The sequence below is a fragment of the Lygodium microphyllum genome, chromosome 30 (assembly GCF_053477565.2).
Source record: "Lygodium microphyllum isolate KBCC chromosome 30, Lygodium_microphyllum_v1.1.10, whole genome shotgun sequence".
NCBI classification, from domain to species: Eukaryota; Viridiplantae; Streptophyta; class Polypodiopsida; order Schizaeales; family Lygodiaceae; genus Lygodium; species Lygodium microphyllum.
In genome coordinates this window covers 32,733,098-32,753,671 of record NC_141164.1, presented here as the reverse complement: position 1 = coordinate 32,753,671, position 20,574 = coordinate 32,733,098, and the positions used below count along the sequence as shown (strand labels likewise).

Genomic DNA, 20,574 nt, shown 5'->3' with positions numbered 1-20,574 from the left:
AAGTAAAGGCAATTATTGAATGGCCACCTCCACGGAACCTGGAAGAGCTGCAGATCTTCCTAGGTTTATCTGGATTTTATCGTAGATTCATTCGAGATTATGCCAAAATAGCTGTTCCAATGACAGACCAACTTAAAGGGAAAGGGAAAAGTTTTAATTGGGGAATAGACCAAAATGAAAGTTTTCAAAAACTTAAGGTAGCTATTGCTACAGCTCCAGTATTATTAATAGTGGATCCCAATAAACCATTTGTGGTTGAAGCTGATGCCAGTGACAAGGCAATAGGCGCGGTCTTATTACAAGAAGGTCGACCAGTTGCTTTTGAAAGCAAGAAATTAGATCGTGCAAAACAGAATTATTCTGTTTATGAGAGGGAGCTGTATGCAATAGTACATGCAATGAAGAAATGGAGGCACTATTTGTATGGTGTCAAACTTTTGATTTTATCGGATCATGAAAGCATCAAGTGGCTTAATGATCAACCAGATTTACACGGGTGTAAAGCCAGATGGGCCAAACTCCTCCAAGAGTTCGACTATGAAATAAGATATAGAAAAGGAAAGTATAATATAGTAGCTGATGCACTCAGCAGAATGCCCATCATTAATGAATTAAGTTTTACTCAGTTCACTTCCAACTTGCTTGAATCTTTAAAAGGGAAATGTCAGGTTGATCCGGCATATTCCAACATATGGGAAGCAATAAAAAATGGGGATCCAAAAGAAAGTGCTTCTACTGAGGAAGGAATATCTGAGGATGTTCAACTAGGAAATGGAGCATTAGGGGTTGCTCAAACTGGATTCAAGTGGAAGAATTTTACCATTGATAATGGTTATTTACTCTACAAGGGTAGGGTATGTGTCCCGAAAGATATAGAAATAAGGCGCCAGATACTCTTTGAGTGTCATGATACCCCTAGTGCGGGACATCCAGGAGTTAATAAGACTTATAGTCTTATTAAAAGGCAGTTCTATTGGCCTGGAATGAATAAGGACGTCCTTGACTATGTGGTCAAATGTAATAAATGCCAGGTTAATAAAGCTGAAAAATTAAAAATGGGAGGACTTCTCCATCCATTAGAAATTCCTTCGGGAAAATGGGAGAGTATCTCCATGGACTTTATTGTTGCTTTACCTAGAACACAGAGGGGGCACGACTCTGTGTGGGTAATTGTGGATAGGTTAACCAAAATGGCTAGGTTTATTCCAACTTCAATTGATGTTAAAACACCAGAATTGGCTAGATTGTTCGTAGAGAACATTACGGATTGTATGGCCTTCCGGCAAATATAATTTCTGATCGGGATAGAAAATTTGATAGCCATTTTTTGCGTGCGGTATTTAGGAAATTGGATACTAAACTTAGCATGAGTACGGCGGATCATCCGCAAACAGATGGGCAAACTGAAAGGGTTAACCAAATTCTTGAAGATATGCTTAGGGCATATGTAAGCAAAAGGCAAACTAATTGGGAAGAGTATTTACCGATAGCAGAGTTTGCATATAACAGTGCCAAACACTCTTCCACTGGATATAGTCCATTTATGTTGATGTATGGGTTTCAGCCCAGAGCTCCTTTTGCAGTAGGACTGCATAAGGGAAAGGTTCAGGCAGCTAAAGACTTTTTGGAGGATATGAATAGTATGTTAAAATTTGCTCAAGAAAATATTAAAAAGGCTCAAAGTCGAGCTAGAGCATATGCAGATCCTCACCGAAGAGACATCTCCTTTGAAGAAGGAGAATTGGTCTATCTTAAGGTGCCTGAACAAACTAAAACTATGAAAAAGGGACATTGTCCAAAGCTTTCACCAAGGTATTGTTGTCCTTTCATAATACTTAAAAGGGTGGGAGAATTGGCTTACAAGCTCCAACTACCTGCTGGTAGTAAAATACATCCAGTTTTTCATGTAAGCAAACTAAGGAAGAAGCTGGGTGATTTGGATAATCTAATCTTAAATGATGATATTGAGGAGTTATTCTATGACCAATCTAATCCACATGAACCAGAAAAAATATTAAATGTTCGTAATAGACGAACGAGGAATACTATTTATCAAGAATGTTTGGTTAAGTGGAAAGATTGTTCAGAAGAAAGCTCAACATGGGAGCGAGTAAGTACTTTAAAGAAAAGGTTTCACGATTTACAGTTAGACCTTCCAAATATCGTTTTCGAGGACGAAACCGATTTTTAAGGGGAAGGAAATGTGACATTAATGTGACATTAAAAGTGATATTTAATGTCACATTAAGGTCATAAGTGTGGAATGTGACATTAAAAGGGATATTTAATGTTACATTAAGGTAAATTTAGGGGAACATGCACGAGAATGACCGTCCGGGCTCTTGGGCGCCCGAACGGGGTTAAGGGGAGCCTAGAGAGTAAGGGAGTCCAGGAATAGTAGGACTCCAGGAAGTTGACGGCTGGCAAAGAGATAAGCTTGAGGGCCAGCACTTATCTAGGCGTGGCTGGGAGGTTAGTCTGTCTCGTGCTTCCATCTTTTCAAGAAAACTGTCCCCGTAATCTAACACTGCCAAGATTGACATTGACATAGTTAAGGCTCATAAGTCAAAAATCTATAATCTGATGATATTGTTGGATTGAAAGATCCAAGTCGAGTACCACCTAATCCCAACAATCCATCATAGGGCCCTCTGTATATTAGACATGTTAAATTCAATCAGTGGGTATCGTGTGGAGTTGCAGTCTTTGCATTAAGCGAGAATAAATAAAATTATGAGTAGAACCATCATAAAATAAAACTGACCTCTTGGCCATTTTTCCTAGTGATCTTTAGAAGATCATGCAGGCCAAAAAGAGTTTTACTAATGGGATTACCATTGCTATTGCTAGCATCAATAAAACATTATTTGAATAAAATTTTAGAAGAAATACCTAGAGCTTCAAGAGTATTTATCGAAGTCTTAAAGATAGACTTTGCCTTTTTGTTCTGGAGACACTTGTAATCATTGTGAAAATGATTCATCTAATGGCAAGCGAAACAACGGCCATTTGAGTGATCGAAGATCCTTAGTGGGAGTGACCTTACGCTTGCCGTTCTTTTTCTTATGCAATTCCAAAGACGGCCGACGAGTTGCTATTGTAATAGACAACTTCTTATATGCAACTCTGAAGACAATTGACTAATTGCTGTTGGTTTAGGTGACTTGGAGCCAGCCTATCTTCTCGGATAGGGTGGTTTAACATGATTAAGCACTTAATTACAGTAATTAGCAAATGAACATAAACTGGCGCCCCTTTCGGTATTTCTTTAATTTCAATTGCTAATGGATAAATTACAAGCCGAGATTTCATAATCTCCTTGGCTGATTCAAAAGCCCCTTGCTGTTCCAATAATCAGCAAAGCATTCGGGCAAATTGCCCCTTGATTTTCACCTAGGACTTGCTCTAATGGAACCCCAACTAGTCAAATGCTGCCCCAAATTCACAATAGATGGGCTGGCATTTGAAATCCTCACAATTCCACAAATTTCCAATGCTGATTTCAGTGTACAATGCCTTTGACTAATGGCACGGGTCCCAAGGTGGTTGCTAAACCCTAATTACTGCTGTAATTTAGGGTTTACAGTAGTAAACTCTCTGTTGTCCACCAAATTTGGCTATACTCTGCTACCAATGGCTGAGAATTATTGAGAATGCTTGAGCATAGACTGGAGGAGATGAGAGAATGCTGTAGAGAGAGAGAAAATCAGCTGAAATGTATCTTTTGATTCGTAGCTCTGATGACAAATCTAATGGCACCAATAGCTTCAAAAGGGGGGTAAAATACCAACTTGACCGGCGAGCCCTCCTCTTCTACCGCCGCCTCTCTTGAGGTGGAAGAGAAAACCTGTTGCCCCCTGTCCTGTCGTGGGGCGCGATCAGTCGTTGTCATCTCTCAGAGCCAAAACTGATCACCTCCTCTCCCTCCACCAAGCTTAGAATGGCTGCAATTCAGCTTCAACTACCCTCCAACAGCCTTCTCCCTAGTTGCATGGGAAAGTTTTGCCAAGTGGCAGCCTTCCTAATGCATTTTCAGCCATTAAATTAATTTTTTCAAAATTAACTAATTCTGAAAATGAATTTCAGCCCTTTTGACCTTGCCCAAAATTAAACATGCCCATCTGTAATGAAATTGGCTAGACCATTTGCAACTTGGAGTGGTTTCCAACCTCTGTTGACCCTTAGACTAGCATTAATTAATTAATTAATGCTAGTCCCTAGTGTCACCACTGACACTTAATGGCCAAATAATTGTCGTAGAGTCCAACCTGGCACCAACTGACCACCAAAACCCAGTTGGCGTAACTTAACACAACTTTTGCCTTTAACATCTACTGCATCCTCGGGGTCCTTGGCCCGTTCCCATGAAATAGCTGCCATGTGCATTACGTGCTAAACAACCTTGCACATTTGATTAATAACTTAATCAAATGTTACTAGCAAGATTAAAGCATCTCAAAATTTCACGTCCCCGTGACATGACTCCTTTCATTTAAAGATTGAGATAGCTTAATGGGAACCCCCGGTCGATTGGTTGCCCTATTTGTAGCCAAAAGTATTATCATGTCTTGTGCTTTTGAGATATATTTGCTTGAGCATGGCATTATGCATTAAGCCACTGTTAGAATGACTCCTCAGTAGAATGGTGTTGCTGAAAGGAAGAATTGCACTCTTATGGAGATGACTCATTGTGTGCTCAAAATCAAGGGGTTGCCTCATAAATTTTGGTTAGAAGGCCTTTAGTGTGCAAATCATGTGTTGAATTGTGCACCCCCTAAGGTAGTAAAGATGGTCATCCAGTTTGAAGCTTGGCATGGCAAGAAACCCAAGGTTGACTACTTTCACGTGTTTGGTTGCATAGCCTATGCACATGTTCTGAAAGAGCTTCGTGGGAAGCTTGACAACAAGGCTATAAATGCATATTTATTGGCTACTGTTCAAAAAGCAAGGGCTATCGCTTGTATGATCTATGCATAAAGAAATTTTTTGTCAATAGGGATGTCATATTTACTGAAAATGTTGCATTTTCATATGATCAATTTCAAATGCCAGTCACCCATGACATTGGTGATGCTGCATTTTCACACAATCACTTTCAAATGCTAGCTACCCATGACATTGGTGATACTGCATTTTCACACAATCAGTTTCAAATGCTAGCCACCCATGACATTGGTGATGTCTTTGAGGGTCTCTTGCCACTCTTTGGAGTTTGTGGCTGCTGCAAATGGCCGGACATACACAATATAGCAAGTTGTTGCTGTACCATATGTGCTTGAATAGCACGGTATTGATGATGGTTTGCCACATATAGTAGAAGATGCAGTACAACATGAAAGGGCTGCTGTAAATGCAGCAAAAATAGTCCCAGACTCTCTAGGAGAGTAAAATGGATACTCCTTTAGCTCAACGCACTAGAAGGGTTGCTAGACATGCAACAGATGATGCAAGGAGAGCCCATTTGGCTGATTTTATGGAAGTAGATGATTGTGATGAGCATGTATTTATGAGCTCATTGTTGGATGATGATGAGCCTATTTCCTTGGATGAAGCTCAGGAAGGTGTATATTGGATGTAGGCCATGTAGGATGAGTTAGACTCGATTGCCACTAACTCTACGTGGCATCTTGTGGATTTACCACTTGGCAAGAAGGCCATTGGCACAAAATAGGTTTTTTAACTCCAATGCAAGGCTGATGGTACTATTGATAGGTACAAAGCACAGTTGGTAGCAAAAGGCTATGCACAAAAGAAGGGCATAGATTATGAAGAAATTTTTGCTCCTACATTCTGTATGGGTACGGTGAGATGTGTAATTGCTATGGCTGCAAATTATGGTTGGAAGACACATCAGTTGGACATTAAGACATTCTTGAATGGAGATTTGCATGAGGATGTTTGTGTGTCACAATCTCTAGGGTTTGTGGTTAAGGAAAAAGAGTACATGGTATGTAAGCTAAACAAAGCTCTTTATGGTCTCAAATAGGCTTCTTGTGCATGGTACTCTAAAATTGATGCATATTTGGCGAGCGAAGGGTTCAAAAACAGTCCAATTGCTTCCACTCTATACATTAAGAGTGAAGGGAGAGAGGGACTTTTTGATTATCATTCTTTATATAGATGACATACTGCTCATTGGACCTTTAGAAGCAAAAATTGTAGATTTCAAGACTGAATTAAAACATGCATTTGCTATGTCAGATATGGACAATCTACACTATTATTTGGGGATTCAATTCACCCAAAATCAACATGGTATCATCACGTCACAGTCACAGTATGTGGATAAGCTGTTACATAGGTCTAACATGCAAGATTGCAAATCTATGTGTACTCCTATGGAGCCAGGCTTAAAGTTGTCTATGTATGATAGTGAAGAGATGTATGATGTTGCAATTTACAACTAGGCTGTTGGTTGTTTTATTTATCTTTGTAACACACACCTTGACATTCAGTATGTAGTATCTCAGGTGAGCAAGTATATGCATAGCCCATGGACTATACATTGGTAAGTATTCAAGCGGATCTTCAAATACTTGTAAGGTACTCAGTTACATGCATTATTATTTCCTAGGGGGGAGACTTGCAATTATAGGCTTACAATGATTCAAATTGGGCTAGTGATGCAGACACTAGGTAGTCTACTAGTGGACATTGTTTCTTTCTAGGCCGTTTATGCATTTTATGACTAAGTAAGAAATAGCCTACAGTGGCTACCTTGTCCTGTGAGGTTGAGTATAGAGTAGCCTTTATGGCAACAGTGGAATGTGTATGGTTGCGCAGAGTGTTGGCTGATCTACATTTATCATTGGAGGATTCTATACCTATTCTTTTTGACAGTTAGAGTGCTATTGCAATGGCACGAAATCCTATGTTTCATGCTCCCATGAAACATATTGAGGTGCATTACCATTACGTTAGAGAGAGATGCTATGGAGGAGAGATCAACTTGATGTATGTTTCTACACAAGAAAATATTGCAAACATTTTCACCAAGGCACTATCTCGTGAGAAGTTTGAGGCTTTTCGCAAGTCCTTAAACTTGCTACTCTTTGATGATTAATCATTATTGTACTTTACCACATTGGCACTACAAGGGGGTGTTAGAATTTGCCAATTCTATGGGCAGTGCCCAATGTTTTAGTCTTTAGTTCTTTTTCAATTCTTAGTGTGAACACAACTAAAGTTATAAGTTATGTCACCACTCTTAGAGTTAGAGTCAGTTAACTCTAGTTGAGCTAGACCTAGGTCTATCTTAGACCTATCTTGTACCTTTCATTCTCATTCTTTCAGTTCAGCGAGTACACTCTACTCTTTTGCTTCAGCACACTCTCATTGTCTCTCATTTCTCTCCTCCATAGCTGGCTGTCATTTTTCAACAAGTAATCCATCTTTGAAAACTTGCAAATGCTAGAAAAATTTACGTTCTGGTATTGGGATGCTTGAACGGAAGGAAAATCAGCTACACCGTGCAAGGAGTTGTAGATATCCTCCATACTTCTTAGGAGGCCCAAACAATGCAGAAAATGTGCGTTCTTTGTGACAGATCTGATCCAAACAACAAGCGGAGTGTGGTCTTCTCTTTGTAGAATCTTTGGGTCCCCAACTTGGCAATGATACCATGTTAGAGTTGTAACAGAAGAGGAAATACGAACATGGAGATAGAAGAGAAGAGAAAGACTGCAAGGAAATAAGAGAAAGGATGAAGAAAATCTGCAGCGAACTATGAACGAATGTCGAGTATAAGGGGTATTGATCAGCCCTTGCACGCAACCCAAGGTGTCAAGGAGGGCACTGGATTAGGCTGATGTGGAAGGCAGCACTAGAAGATGGTGGATAGTCTTGAGCATCCCCAAAATCTGGCTGTTATAATTAGCCAAATCTAGCCACTTGACGATGGAGGATATCTTGAACATCCCCAAAATCTGGCTGCTATAAATAGCCAAATCTCACCAAAATTGGTCAACTTGTCAAAATAAGGGCAAAATGTGTAAAATATTACACGGCGCAGCGAACAGAATCTGAGAAAGAGATAGAGAGTACACAACAGATAAGAGGAGAATCAGTAAATTCTTTAACTTCAAACAACTGATACAAAGATGGCTCTGTCCACCCGTGCGCTTCCACTGAGTGAAGCTTAGATGGCGATCTAGACAGAAGATAGGTGAAGAGTTTAAGGCTAGCTGGAACAACAACTCTGACTGGGTGAAAGATTAGTGTAAGATGGCTGCGAAGGGGTTTAGCTTTTATGGCCCGCAAAGGTCGTTAGGTCGGCCTGCTGACCGACCTACCATATGAGCCTCCACTAGTCGGCCAGGGAATATTCCAGGGAATATTCCCTTTACCATCGGGCCGGGGGCGCTGCCCCCGGACCCCCGCCAGGGGGGCCGCTGGCCCCCTTGGGACCCCCTAGCCAGGGGCCGCTTCCGCGGCCCCCGGACCCCACAATAGGGGCCCCTTTTAACTCCCTTACTACGCAACTCAATGCAATGTGCCTCGAGTTGCTACCAGCTTAACCACTCTGTCTAACCCAAAGATTAGACCCACAATGGTCACCTTTTTGCCATCCGGTCACATAGACCTCATCTGATATACAAGTCAGGACTCCACCAATGTCCGGGCTCACACTTGGCTTCTCCTCATAATGGGGGCCTTACAACTTTGAGCACCATGGATCATTGGTAGTACCTAATGAGGGTGGGGCATTGATCATATCTAACAAAATGTTGGCCAATCTGCATTTGGGAAAGAAAATTATGTGAATGCCATGTAAAATGCTGATTGCAGCAAGTATGCACAAATCACCACGTGTCCAATGTGAATAGGTCCTTTGGCCCATCAAGAAAGAAATACAAAAAGCTGTAAATTGGTTGGAAACAGTGGGAACATACCTCAAACTTGATTGTAAAAGAAATGTAGGATCAAATCGCATGATAGGTTGAATGTCAGAGCTCCTAATGCCCCTGTTTGACTCAAATTGAGAGGCTTACAGGTAGGAGATGGCTTTGCATGACAAACATGATTGGTAACAGTAGCAAGGCGGTTTGCTGCTATCTACGAGGTACCGATGTGCAAGATGGAGTGAGCCAATCTTGAAGTTATGCTCAAGAGGGGGAGTGACTTATGACTTGAGCAAAGATCGTGATGTCCTATTCTTTCTTTATGGCTTCGACGAATTGAAGCTGCTCTTTCGTGAGGACAATATGCAAGGGGTGTGACTAGAGGCACCCATGGAGTATTCTGGTGCTGGACCAGAGGAAACCTGTCATGAGGATATGTATTTTTGAAACCTCACTTAACATGTAGATTAATTTTTAATCACATGGTTAAGTAAATGTTGCATATGTGAGGTGTAACTGGGGTTAGAGTAAATTTACAAGTTTGGGATCCGAGGAAATCATGGGATTTCAAAGGTAAAAGTTGCTATAAGTTATGCCGCACAGGTACTTGGTGGTATCTGGTGTCAATTGTTGGCCTAGGTTATTCATTTGGTCATAAGTGTTAGTTGTTGACACTAGAGAAGTGGTGTTTAATGGTACCTAACGCCAATCTAATGGTCAAAGATGACGCAGAGACACTTGGGAATGGAAGTTGCCTAGCCAATTTAATTATTGGTTAGTTAGATTATTTTTCAGGGCACCGAAATAATTATTAGATTAATTCTCAGTATGTAAAGATTGAAAATTAATATTTAATTATGGATAATGTTGGAAAAACCATTTGGGAAGGTTGCCACTTGTCAAAAATATCCATGCAAGACTGAAAAATGTCTTTAGAGGTTGGAGAGAGGCATTTTTAGTGTATTCAGCCTACAAGAGAGAGAGAGAAGATGTTACTGGTGTGATTTGCAGCCATTGGAGAACCTTCTGAAGCAGCTAGGGACAGGAGAAGACCAATCAAGAGCAAGTGACAACATCTACAGGCTGTTGAGACAGGACAACAACAGTAAATGATTGATTTTCTTCAGTTCTTTGTATCTACAAGTTGTTGTGGGAGGGCAGCAGCTACATTTGACTGATTTTCAGTCATTCTTCACGACAAAACTTTGAATTTTCTCTCTCTACAGCTTTCTCTTTCAACTTCCAGCCATTTCACAACCTTGCTCCGAAGATCTCAGCATTTGGACCCTTGGAGGTTTAGAAATTGCAAATTTCTCTTTTGTAAACCCTAATTTATAGTTTAGCAGTAGCCTCGGGAAGCATGCCAAAAATTGGAAGCTCCAAGAGTTGGATTTTTCAGGGCTGAAGGTGATTTTCAGCTAAATTCAGGTGGAGGACTAGCCAGCCATTGAATTTGGGGCATTTCCATCGTCTATGAAGTGGGTGAAGGCCAATTAAGTGCCCGAATCAAGGGGCAAATCGAATTGAAGACTTGCTGGTCACTTTGGACAGCAAGGGGAGTTTGGATTGCGAAGGGGATCGGAAGAATCCCATTGTGAATCAACTTTTTTTGCAATAAAGCTAAAGAAATACCGAAAGAGGTACCAATTTTGGGGCCAATCGGGTGTGCATTGTCCAAGTTCAGTAGGTAAATTTGTATTTTTAGATTTGCATTTATTGTTTGCTGCTGTAATTAAGTTGTAATCAGGGATTAACCACCCATCCATGGAAGGAAGGCTGGTTACAGTTTCCATCGTGGGAATTGGACGGAGGACCTTTTGGGTGGATGTTGAAACTAGAGGAATGCTTTTGTGAAGGGAGGGAGTGATTGAATGTGTGCTTAAAGGTGGGTGGTTTATTGAATGGATTGCCAATTGAGCATAGTCACATATGTGACACAAAATGGGTCAGGGATGGTGGACTAGCCACAGGGAGGAATCGCCATCTCTGCAATCCTCAAGTCCAAAAATTACTATTACTTTTGACTATGGGCCATGACATTGGCTGTTTTTTTGGGTTGTGGGGGGGGGGGGGCGGGGGGGGTCTTCATGGCACATGGAAGGAAGGGGCAGCAGTGTTCTGGGGATGTAGGACGCAGGGCAGCAAGGGTTGGTGTGGTGTGAGAGTGGGGCAAGGAGGCATGGTGGTGGAGGTTTAGGTGGGGGCGGGGCGGGGCAAGGAGGTGTGCAAGGTGTGTATAGGCAAGCAGCGGGCAGGTGGGTTGCGTTTGTAGGGGGCAGGCGAAGGTTTACCAAGCAAAATGTCCCCAAAAACTTCCATAGAAATTGCCTTTTAGGCCTTCTGAAAAATTAGTATTTCCCCCTTGCTGTGTGAACATAGGCTGGTCGAACCAATTTATTGAACCAACCAATCCACATTCTTCACAATGTGAAAATAGTTCTCTACAAGTGGCTCTAAAAATAACTAGTTCAATTCTCTATAGTATGGGCATAACTACTTTTCCAAGTGGCTCATATATCCACAAATATAAGGGACTGGACATTAGACTAACCTTCCAGCCATAGCCAAATGGGCTCACCCCTGAGCCTAGGAGCTAGCAATACTCCAGGTCTCCACTACATCCCAAGGTTTGGCGCCCTATACCACCAGCCCACACCATCCCGGTGTATAGATATGTTGGCCAATGGGCCAAGAGTGGTAATTACACAATCATGAGCACAATAGGGCCTTGAGGCCTATAAATTAAGACTCCGCTGCTCTAAATTTTAAGTGTCCATAGTGCATTCGTACTAAGTCACTTCATGACCATCGTGACCAATGCTACTAGCACCCATTTGGATGTCCAAGGATGTAACAGGGGGGCAGTGAGGTGGTGTGGCAGGAGGGGGGAGGGGGAGTGGATGGTGACCAGGCATCAGGTGTGGCAGCAGCAGCCTGCTTGGAAGGGAGGGGGCAGCTCATCAGTTGTCCCCCATCTCTAAATGGAAATGCTTGGCTAGATTGGTATACAAAGTGAGTTTTTTGTTGTTGTGCACTTTACAAACCCTTAGATTTCTTCTGCAATTGGTTATTACTGCTTTTGTGTGGCTGTGAAAGAGCTGGGGGTACTAGTTTTATGTTGCATTATGTGTCATCTTGATAGAGGATCAGCAATGGAAAATCGGCTGAGCAATGATTTTTGGACATTGCCAAGGATAATGTCACTTCCAAAGTCCCCTGTAGTTTCTATGCTCAATGTGCCTTAAATAAAAGCATGCATCAGGTTCATTGAGAGTTTATTTGAGAGAGTTTTGAGTGGCTGGACCATCAGCACTTGAAAGCTTGGCTTTTGATGAGCAAGCTGACATTTTAGTAAAAGATTTGAAACTAAATGCAAGTTGACAATTGAAGTTGCATCAAGAACATTGCCAATGACTTTAGAGTTGCTGATTGGGATTTTGCTAGGTCATTGTATGGGGAAAAAATTGAAATTATACCAACAGCCATGTATCTGGAATTGTGCTTGGAAAAGATTCCTATGGCCAGTATGAGCTGATCACACGCTCAAGATGGGGATTTGGCATTTCATTAGGTCTGTCAATGTAGTTGGGAAGATGATTTCCCTGAACATACTGCTATGCCATGGGATTTCTGAAGTTGGCTTTCCTACCTTGGCGTGAGCTGGATCAAGGATTACATCATCCAATGGGAATGTGGCATGTGATACAAGGTTACTGGTCCTTCATTAATTGGGATTTGGACGCTGTGCTTGCTTTTGCTGGTGGCTTCTGAGTCGACGGTACTCAAAGCTCATCCTCTTCATACTGTAGGGCTTGTTGAGAAACCCTTCACCTTTCACCCGCAGTTTGTGTTTTTGCGTTTTTGCGTTTTGCGTTTAGGGTTTGCAGCTCCAAAAAGGGGCGCCATCCTAGACTGACTGGGCCTATTTATAGGCCACTCTCTCATTCATTCCTTATGGCTGATTCATTTAGTCCGTCACCTCTTCTCTCCAGCCTCTCCACTACCCTCACATCCCTTCAGGAGGACATTGCGGTTCGTGGTTCGTGGCTGTCTTCATCATCTTCCTTGTGCTACGGCACCCTTGGTCCCTTGTATCACATTCACTTCATGATTCAGATCTTCATCGTTCCATTCATGAGAGTTTCTTCTCTCTTCCCTTCTCTTCTTCATGTTTGCCGAGTTCACTCCGTGTTCCTCCCCGTCAACCCTACTGTCTCGCTGGTACGTCATCTTTTGATGTGGTATCAGAGTTGGATATGCTCACCTAGCAGCGAAGATCCTCCACTCCAGTGAAGGCAAAGACCGGTGGCGGGTTCGGCATCCACTTCCCTTCTTCTTCTGCTGCATCAAAATCTTGTTTTTGCAGATTTTAGTCTCTTATTGCTGGTCACATCCTCCTCCCACTGGCAGCTCACTTCCAGCCCTTCCACTATACTCCCGCCCCTTGAGGTGGACATTGTAGTTCGTGCTTCACACTGTCCTCACACCTCTTGAGGCGGACATTGGGGTTCGTGGTTCATGGTGGCTGACCTCTTCCTTCTTCAGCAAGGCACACTCGTATCCATGGCTTCTTTACCAACAAATGACCAGACTGTTGGGTGCTCCTACTGTGGCATCACCGAACACACCATTGATGCTTGCTGACTTCGACCCTTGCTCCCCACCTCCTCGGAGTATATGCGTCTTCCACTAGGCACTCCTTGTGCCACCTCTCCTTTCTGGGCCACAGAGATTGTTCTGCATCGGCTATCAGAGTACTATGCTTAAGGCAATAAGACGCATCCGATGCGCACTAAGTCCTTTCGAGCACATGGAGGATCGATTGGCGCTACGACCTCCTGGAGATCGTCGCAATGCCAGCGGCAATCTTCTCCCACTTATTTTCAGGTACAGTGGCTTCCATGACCTACGGATCTGTAGTTCGCTCCACTGAGAGACAGTGATTGTTTGATATTGTCTCCTCGTCAGTCCGCTCCTTCGAGAGACAGTGGCTGCTCGACTCCTTCCTCTTCTTTGGCTACCCTGTCCGCTCCACTGAGAGACAGCGATTGTTGCCGACCTCTGGCTCATTCTGAGCCTCATCCTTTCCCACCCTCGACTACTCAGGTTCGAGAGGCTACCTCTGGGAGCTCTTCGGCACCCCAGATACCTTCTTTAGCACGACCAACGGCACTTCCTTCGTCATTAGACATTTCGGAGTCCGTGATCCATGAGTTTTTGGATTCCCTATCTACTTTAGAGGGGGATTCAGAGGGAGATGTTATTTCTTTGCCCTCAGAGGGGGCATCTACTTCTTATTTGACTTTACCGGGGTTCCCTTCACCTCCCACCTCAGAGGGAGAACCTACTCCACATGACGTTCTTCACCCATCCTCTACTTTCTTGGGGTGGCTGTCTTCGACCAGTCATCTCTTCTACTGATACCTAGGATCTTCAGGTACCACCTAGATCGGGACCTCAGAGATTCAGCCGCGACTTGGTGACGAGGCCTTCGTATTCCTTCCAGCATGGATGTATGGAGCTAGTGGCTTCTCTTCGGAGGTTGAGTTTCGAGTTCTCCAGTTCACTTTGTCTATTGGTCTTTACTGCAAGTTCCCTTTCCGGTGGAAATCTTGGATCTTAGGGATCCTCTACATCTTCCTCCTCTTCTCTTCTTGCCTTGGTCACTTGGTTAGCATGGAGCCACCTCTGGAGATTAAGTATGGGAATATCCTTATGGTTCTCGGCACCACACGAAGTCCAACATTCCTCCTATGCATTGCATGTTTTCATCATCTTTGTACTAGGGCTCTTGGGCAAGTGAACAATTTCCCCACGAGGGACACTGTCCAAGTGGCACCTGCTGCATGAGCATTCTTCAGCATGTAGCATTGCATCTCCACCTCACTCTTCTCTTGTTTCCCTTTTTGGGTCCGAGAGGGGGTGTTGAGAAACCCTTCACCCTTCACTGGCAGTTAGCGTTTTTGTGTTTTTGCGTTTTGCATTTAGGGTTTGCGTTTATGGTTTGTAGCCCCAAAAAGGGGCTTCATCCTAGACTGACTGTGCCTATTTATTGGCCACTCTCTCATTCATTCCTTACGGCTGATTCATTCAGTCCGTCACATCTTCTCTCGAGCCTCTCGACTACCCTCACACCCCTTCAAGAGGACATTGCGGTTCGTGGTTCGTGGCTGTCTTCATCATCTTCCTTGTGCTACGGCACCCTTGGTCCCTTGTATCACATTCACTTCATGATTCAGATCTTCATTGTTCCATTCATCAGAGTTTCTTCTCTCTTCCCTTCTCTTCTCCATGTTTGCTGAGTTCACTCCGTGTTCCTCCCCGCCAACCCTACTGTCTCGCTGGTACGTCATCTTTTGACAGGGCTATCATAGGGGGATATGTGCCTTTTTGTTCATTGTTAGATATACTTATATTACTTGAGATGCAACTATGTTGATTAGCAACAACTTTGTTATGACATTGGCCATGGCAAGCGTTGTTGAACTCTTAATAGCTGGAAGGCAATTGGGCTCGCAACCTTGGCCTGCTACACCCTTCATAGTACGACATATTGACTGAGGTCTGCCTGTAGAGTTAATATAAAGAAGCAAATAAGAAAGAATCCCAGATTTTCACTTGGTAATGTGGTGGCGGTGATGTAAGTGATGATCTATTTTGCTCAGCTGTATGTGTGATGTTCATTTCTGACTTGTTCGCAAGTGGAATGACCATCTGCTAGGATGTTATTGGATAAGTGTATTTTAGAATGTGTGCAATATCATTTTGTTTGATCAACTGAAAATTTTACTTTCTGCAGGTTGAAAATGATGCAGTTGTAGCCTTGACATTGAAGAAAGGTAGTTGTTTCACAGTGGTGCCTTTAGGATAAGACACACATGACAGTAGACGCTTACAATTATGTATTATGCAAACCTGACTACCTGCTTGAAACTGTCCGTTTTCTGTGTTCAATGTTATGGTCTTGTGCAGATACTGGGGAATGGGAAGCTATTGACATTGAGAAGCCATATGATCATCAGAGTGGATTGGATCCAGAGTAGCCAGCACATCTTACTCCATGCATGCCCTGTTGACCATAAGACTCAGAATTGTGTAATATGACCTGCCTTGGGCACTGCTTTGTTTGTCAATAAAGCCAAAAAGCTTGTTATAGAATCATACCTACCTACCTAAATATATGCCTTTAATCCATAAGATAAATCCTTTTTCCAATATGATATTGTGCACCTACATTCATTACACTTCCATGTTGGTAAGCTCTTTGATTTGTCACACACTATTTCATCTTCACTGTCCAGCTCTTGAAGTGGCAAAGTTTACTGATACGGGAAATATATATCAAACAACGTGCTTCTTTGTAGAATTCTCAAAGTGAGTTTATTTTAATATTGTTAAATCGCCCTATGACTTTTGACCACACTGATCTGAAACTTGTATTGAAAGATTAAAGTGACAGCAAACCCATGCTCTCCTCCTTGAGAGAGACATCAAACTGCCCCCCTTTATTTTTAATGAACAGTTCTTCTAGGGGCAGGCCCTCTCTTTCACGTATTAGCCAAGAGAGTGGGCAAGTGTTGGATTGGCATTGGTAGCATGTGTAGAAAGGACAGCAGCAAGGTGACAGAATAGTAGAGCTTGTTTGCAATGGAACCTTCCAACCTCTTAGATATATGAGCCCTAGTTTTAATTGCTGGGCCATCACCTTTTGGAAATTTGAAACCATGTCTAGAATTTTGAATTGGCAAATAAAAGACCAGTCCTTGGATACTTGTGAAAGTTAGCAGCAAGGTTAGTATCTTACGTCTCTAGGGACATCTTGCATTCACCGAAGTCAAATATGCACATAGCTCCATGGTCTTGCATGTAGAAATCTTGTCCTAGGTATCAATATTGGGTTCATTACAAGGGTCAAATTTCAATCTTGCCCATCACATTGATAGAGTTATTTGTGTATTGAGCATTCTACCCTCGTCTCTAATGTTTTCTTTTCATTGATAAAACTCATGTTCCTCGTCCTAGTATTGGTATGTACTCTCTTTATTTATTGCTCAATGGTGGACCCATTCAATGAGCTACTAGAACCAAGTATGTTGAATTGCTTGGCTGAACTTAGCAATGCTTGGTGAGATAATGAAGAGTCTACAAAAAAGGCAGCAACAACCTTATTGTTGGTAGCAAAAGTTGGAGCTGTGGCCAAACTTCTCTTTATGAGAAGGCTTGAACGTTGAAAAATGCCGTAAGGATGTATCAAACTTCTTTAGTATCCTCTCTTTCACCATTTCAAGGTTGTCTTGCTTGTTTAGTGTAGGCTAGGTAAGTTGGAAAAATATATTGCACTATAATTTTTCCTTGCATTTGCAACTTTGCGTGGTGTACATTGAGTTTTTAAAGGTGCTACATGGCTAAATGCATGGTGAGATAATCAAGAGTTTGATAAGAAAGGTAGTGACATTCATATTGTTGTTAGCTAAGTGTAGAGTTTAACCAAACTTTTATTTTGAGAGGATGTGGACTTTGAAAGATGCCTTGAGGATCTATCGTGTTGGAAATAGACTCCTCAACTAGGCTCATAGGAATGCCCCCTTGTCTTAGTGGAGAAAGGGGGAGATGTACTTAGACTTCTTCAAGAGAAATAGTTGGACCCATGTGATCATGACATAACTGATGATGTAAGCAATCCACTTGCCTTTGCTAATATAAGAGGCTTGTTTTCATTGTAAAATAACTCTTTGATCTATCATTATGATTAAACTTCTTTGCACCTAGCTTGTGTCTTGCTCTTTTCTTTTCTCCTCATATACGTTCTTTTACACATATGATCATGTGTGAAAACATTGAATTTCCTACATGGTATTGGAGTGAAAAAAGCTTGTGGGACCTCATTATCCTTCCTAATTTTATTGTCAGCAAGGTTTCTATATTAGATTAGGCTCATTATCTTAGTCAAGCTTCATCTTTGGCATTTTAAGCTAGACTTTCTCCTTGATTTTCTCACCTGCTCTCTCTCTTTTTGTTTTCTCTCTTCCCCTATTTAATTCTTACCTCTCTCTCCTTGCCAACTTTGGCATTCTCATCTACTTTTTCTTCAACTTCATTGATATATATATATATATATATATATATATATATATATATATATATATATATATATATATATATATATAGAGAGAGAGAGAGAGAGAGAGAGAGAGAGAGAGAGAGAGAGAGAGAGAGAGAGATTCTTTGTTTTCTTAAGGTTTTCTTAAACCTTAAGATGGTTTGATTTAAAGAGGAAGACCAAATCTCCTATTCAACTTCGCGGGCTCCACCATTCGAGCTCTATCTAGTAGCACAAGTAGCGCTATTATTGGCAATCAGACAAATCCAATTGAGTAGTAGTTTACGACCATCAGTATGAAAAGAATGGCTTTTGCTTTAACATGTAGTATCTTGTGAGCTTTAGACTTCAGTAGTTACGTGCAACATCAGCACTAGCACTTGATTACTCAGACAAGCTCAACCCACATTAGTCTAGTCAACATAGTAGCCAGCACCATCATAGCTGTCATCATTGGTGCAATCATGATAGCAAATCACGGTGGTATCATCAATATAGTTAATGGCATCTTTGGCGATGCCATCAAATTAGAAACAGTACATTGTGTAGATAAGGATCAAAGCTTATCTTATTAGAGTTATTTTAAAACCTTAATATCTTCTAGATTCCCATTCACACTGAAGCTACTTAGTTATAGTTTATGTACTCGTCTTGGTATACACAATATTGTTGGGGTAAAAGTCCCTTGGGCCTGCCCATGTATAGTGATCGCCCATATTCTTTATTCATATATAATATGATAGTGCAATAAGGCTGTCAGTTCAATTGGACAGCACCTACATTGTGTGTGCTCTTCTCTCTCGCATCTTCCTCTTCTCCTTCTCCACTGTCATTGCATCCTTTACCTGGTATTAGAGCTTTGGATCAGAGCTTGATTGTGGAGCTTGGTCAGGTATTACTTCTACCCGGATTGAAGACCTAGAGCTTGGAGCTTCAATGCTAGCCATGGCTTCTTCCCCCCGAGGTAAGATTTCATCTCTCGCCTCTCCCTGGCCCTCATAGGCTCTTTGCAGGTCTTTCCTTGGCTTCATTGGGCACCTTGTATGTCTCCATTTACTCCCTTATCCTTAGCATAACCACCAGGCCCCATAGTAGCAGCTCACGTTTTTTTGCGTATGTTTCAAAATCTGGCTCAAAAATCTCAATTTTTCTCATACCTCAGCATTCGAAACCTGATTTAGGTAAGGTAAGAGTCTAACTTGGGGTTTTGACACGCTCCGGATGCAATGGTGATTTCAGATCTGTCAAATTTTGATCATAGAATTTCCTGTAATAGATTTGAGTTGATTTACAGCAAGAAAATGTCATGCTTTTAGCTTATATGATACTTTCAAGGCTTGGTATTTGATGCCCAGATGCTTTGGGACTTGGTTTGAGCTTCCATAGCTCGATTTATGCAAGGATTTACTAGTGTGCATTGTTTGGATAAGTAGTAAGGTTTTATCAGGGACGGCTTATGCATAATGCTCTTTGTTGACATTCGGGTGTCCTGTTCGATGTATTGATACTTGGTCATCATGGTTTATACCCGGATATGCTATTTGAGAGCTATTGAGCCTTGATTTGGATGCGGACACTTTGTTGTTAGTTGGGATTTATGCTACCTTGGTTGACATGTTATTTTACCTCCAATTTGGTTATGCCTATGGTCTACGGGTGCTCCTGACTACTCGGGATGATATGTTGATCTATTTGGATGATGCCACTTTGATGTTTATGCTCCCAGATGCTTCTTAAGCAAAGAGTAGAGCTCAATTCTTGGGTCACTGACATTTTCTTTGCAGTTGGCATTTCACTTGACAAGGTTTATGCTTCGTGCTACCCATTATGGGACTGATGTCTGCTGTGGATGCTTTTAGGTTCGGCTACATTATGGCACATATTTGGGCTTGAATTGACTTGCATTTGAGAATTTTGTGGAGCAGTTTGCATTTGGTCGGCTTATCACTTATGCAACTTGGATGCTATTTGGCCCTTAATGCCTTGATTATGGATCTTGGGTTTACTTGGATGCAGATACATGTTTGAGTGCTTGCTTCATTGTCTTGGCAGTTGGTTATTGAGCTTTTGTTGCTCATTGATACTTGGTTCTTTGCGGGTTACTCCTTGATCAGTGGACTTTTTGATAGTGCTTGGATTTAGCAGTTATGGCTTTGTTGCTTCTGTGTTGCCTAACTTCTATGCTAGTTGGGTTGCTTTTGCCTAGACAGGTCAGAGAGCAGTTGCTCTTGATGCTTACTCGGCTATATACTTTGTCTACTATCATGTACTTTACAGAGCCACTTATTTGGATGTTGTTGTACAGATACTTGGACTTCTCCTGGAGCTTAACCATTGCAGGATCTTATGCCACTTACCAATCTTGCATTGACTTGGATACTACTATGTGGTCTAATGTACTACAGAGTCATGCTTGCCATTATGGTTATGGGTTGATTTCATGGCTGAATACCGTATGCTCTTTTGACAGATATCTTGGTCTTTACACTATTGTGGTTGGTTATGTCATGTACTTAGCTACGAGTCTTTTTCATGTGGGAGCTTCTGCATCCCTAGTTGATGCTTCTGTGCTAGTACTTGCAGCATCATGCTTCTACCACTTGTGCTTCTACTGATAGTTGTCTTGATGAGCAA

General features: G+C 41.9%; 1 protein-coding gene across 1 annotated transcript in view; it reads left to right on the top strand.

Annotated features, from left to right (window-relative positions):
* The window catches only part of LOC148009694 (uncharacterized), a 65,677-nt gene extending 49,448 nt beyond the window's left edge, over positions 1-16,229 (top strand). The window contains exons 3-4 of the mRNA XM_087673220.1: positions 15,640-15,679; positions 15,813-16,229. Coding sequence (XP_087529346.1) covers positions 15,640-15,679; positions 15,813-15,883 — 111 coding nt within the window. The 3' untranslated portion in view covers positions 15,884-16,229. The remainder of the gene's footprint in view (positions 1-15,639; positions 15,680-15,812) is intronic.
* Positions 16,230-20,574: the final 4,345 nt, after the last annotated feature.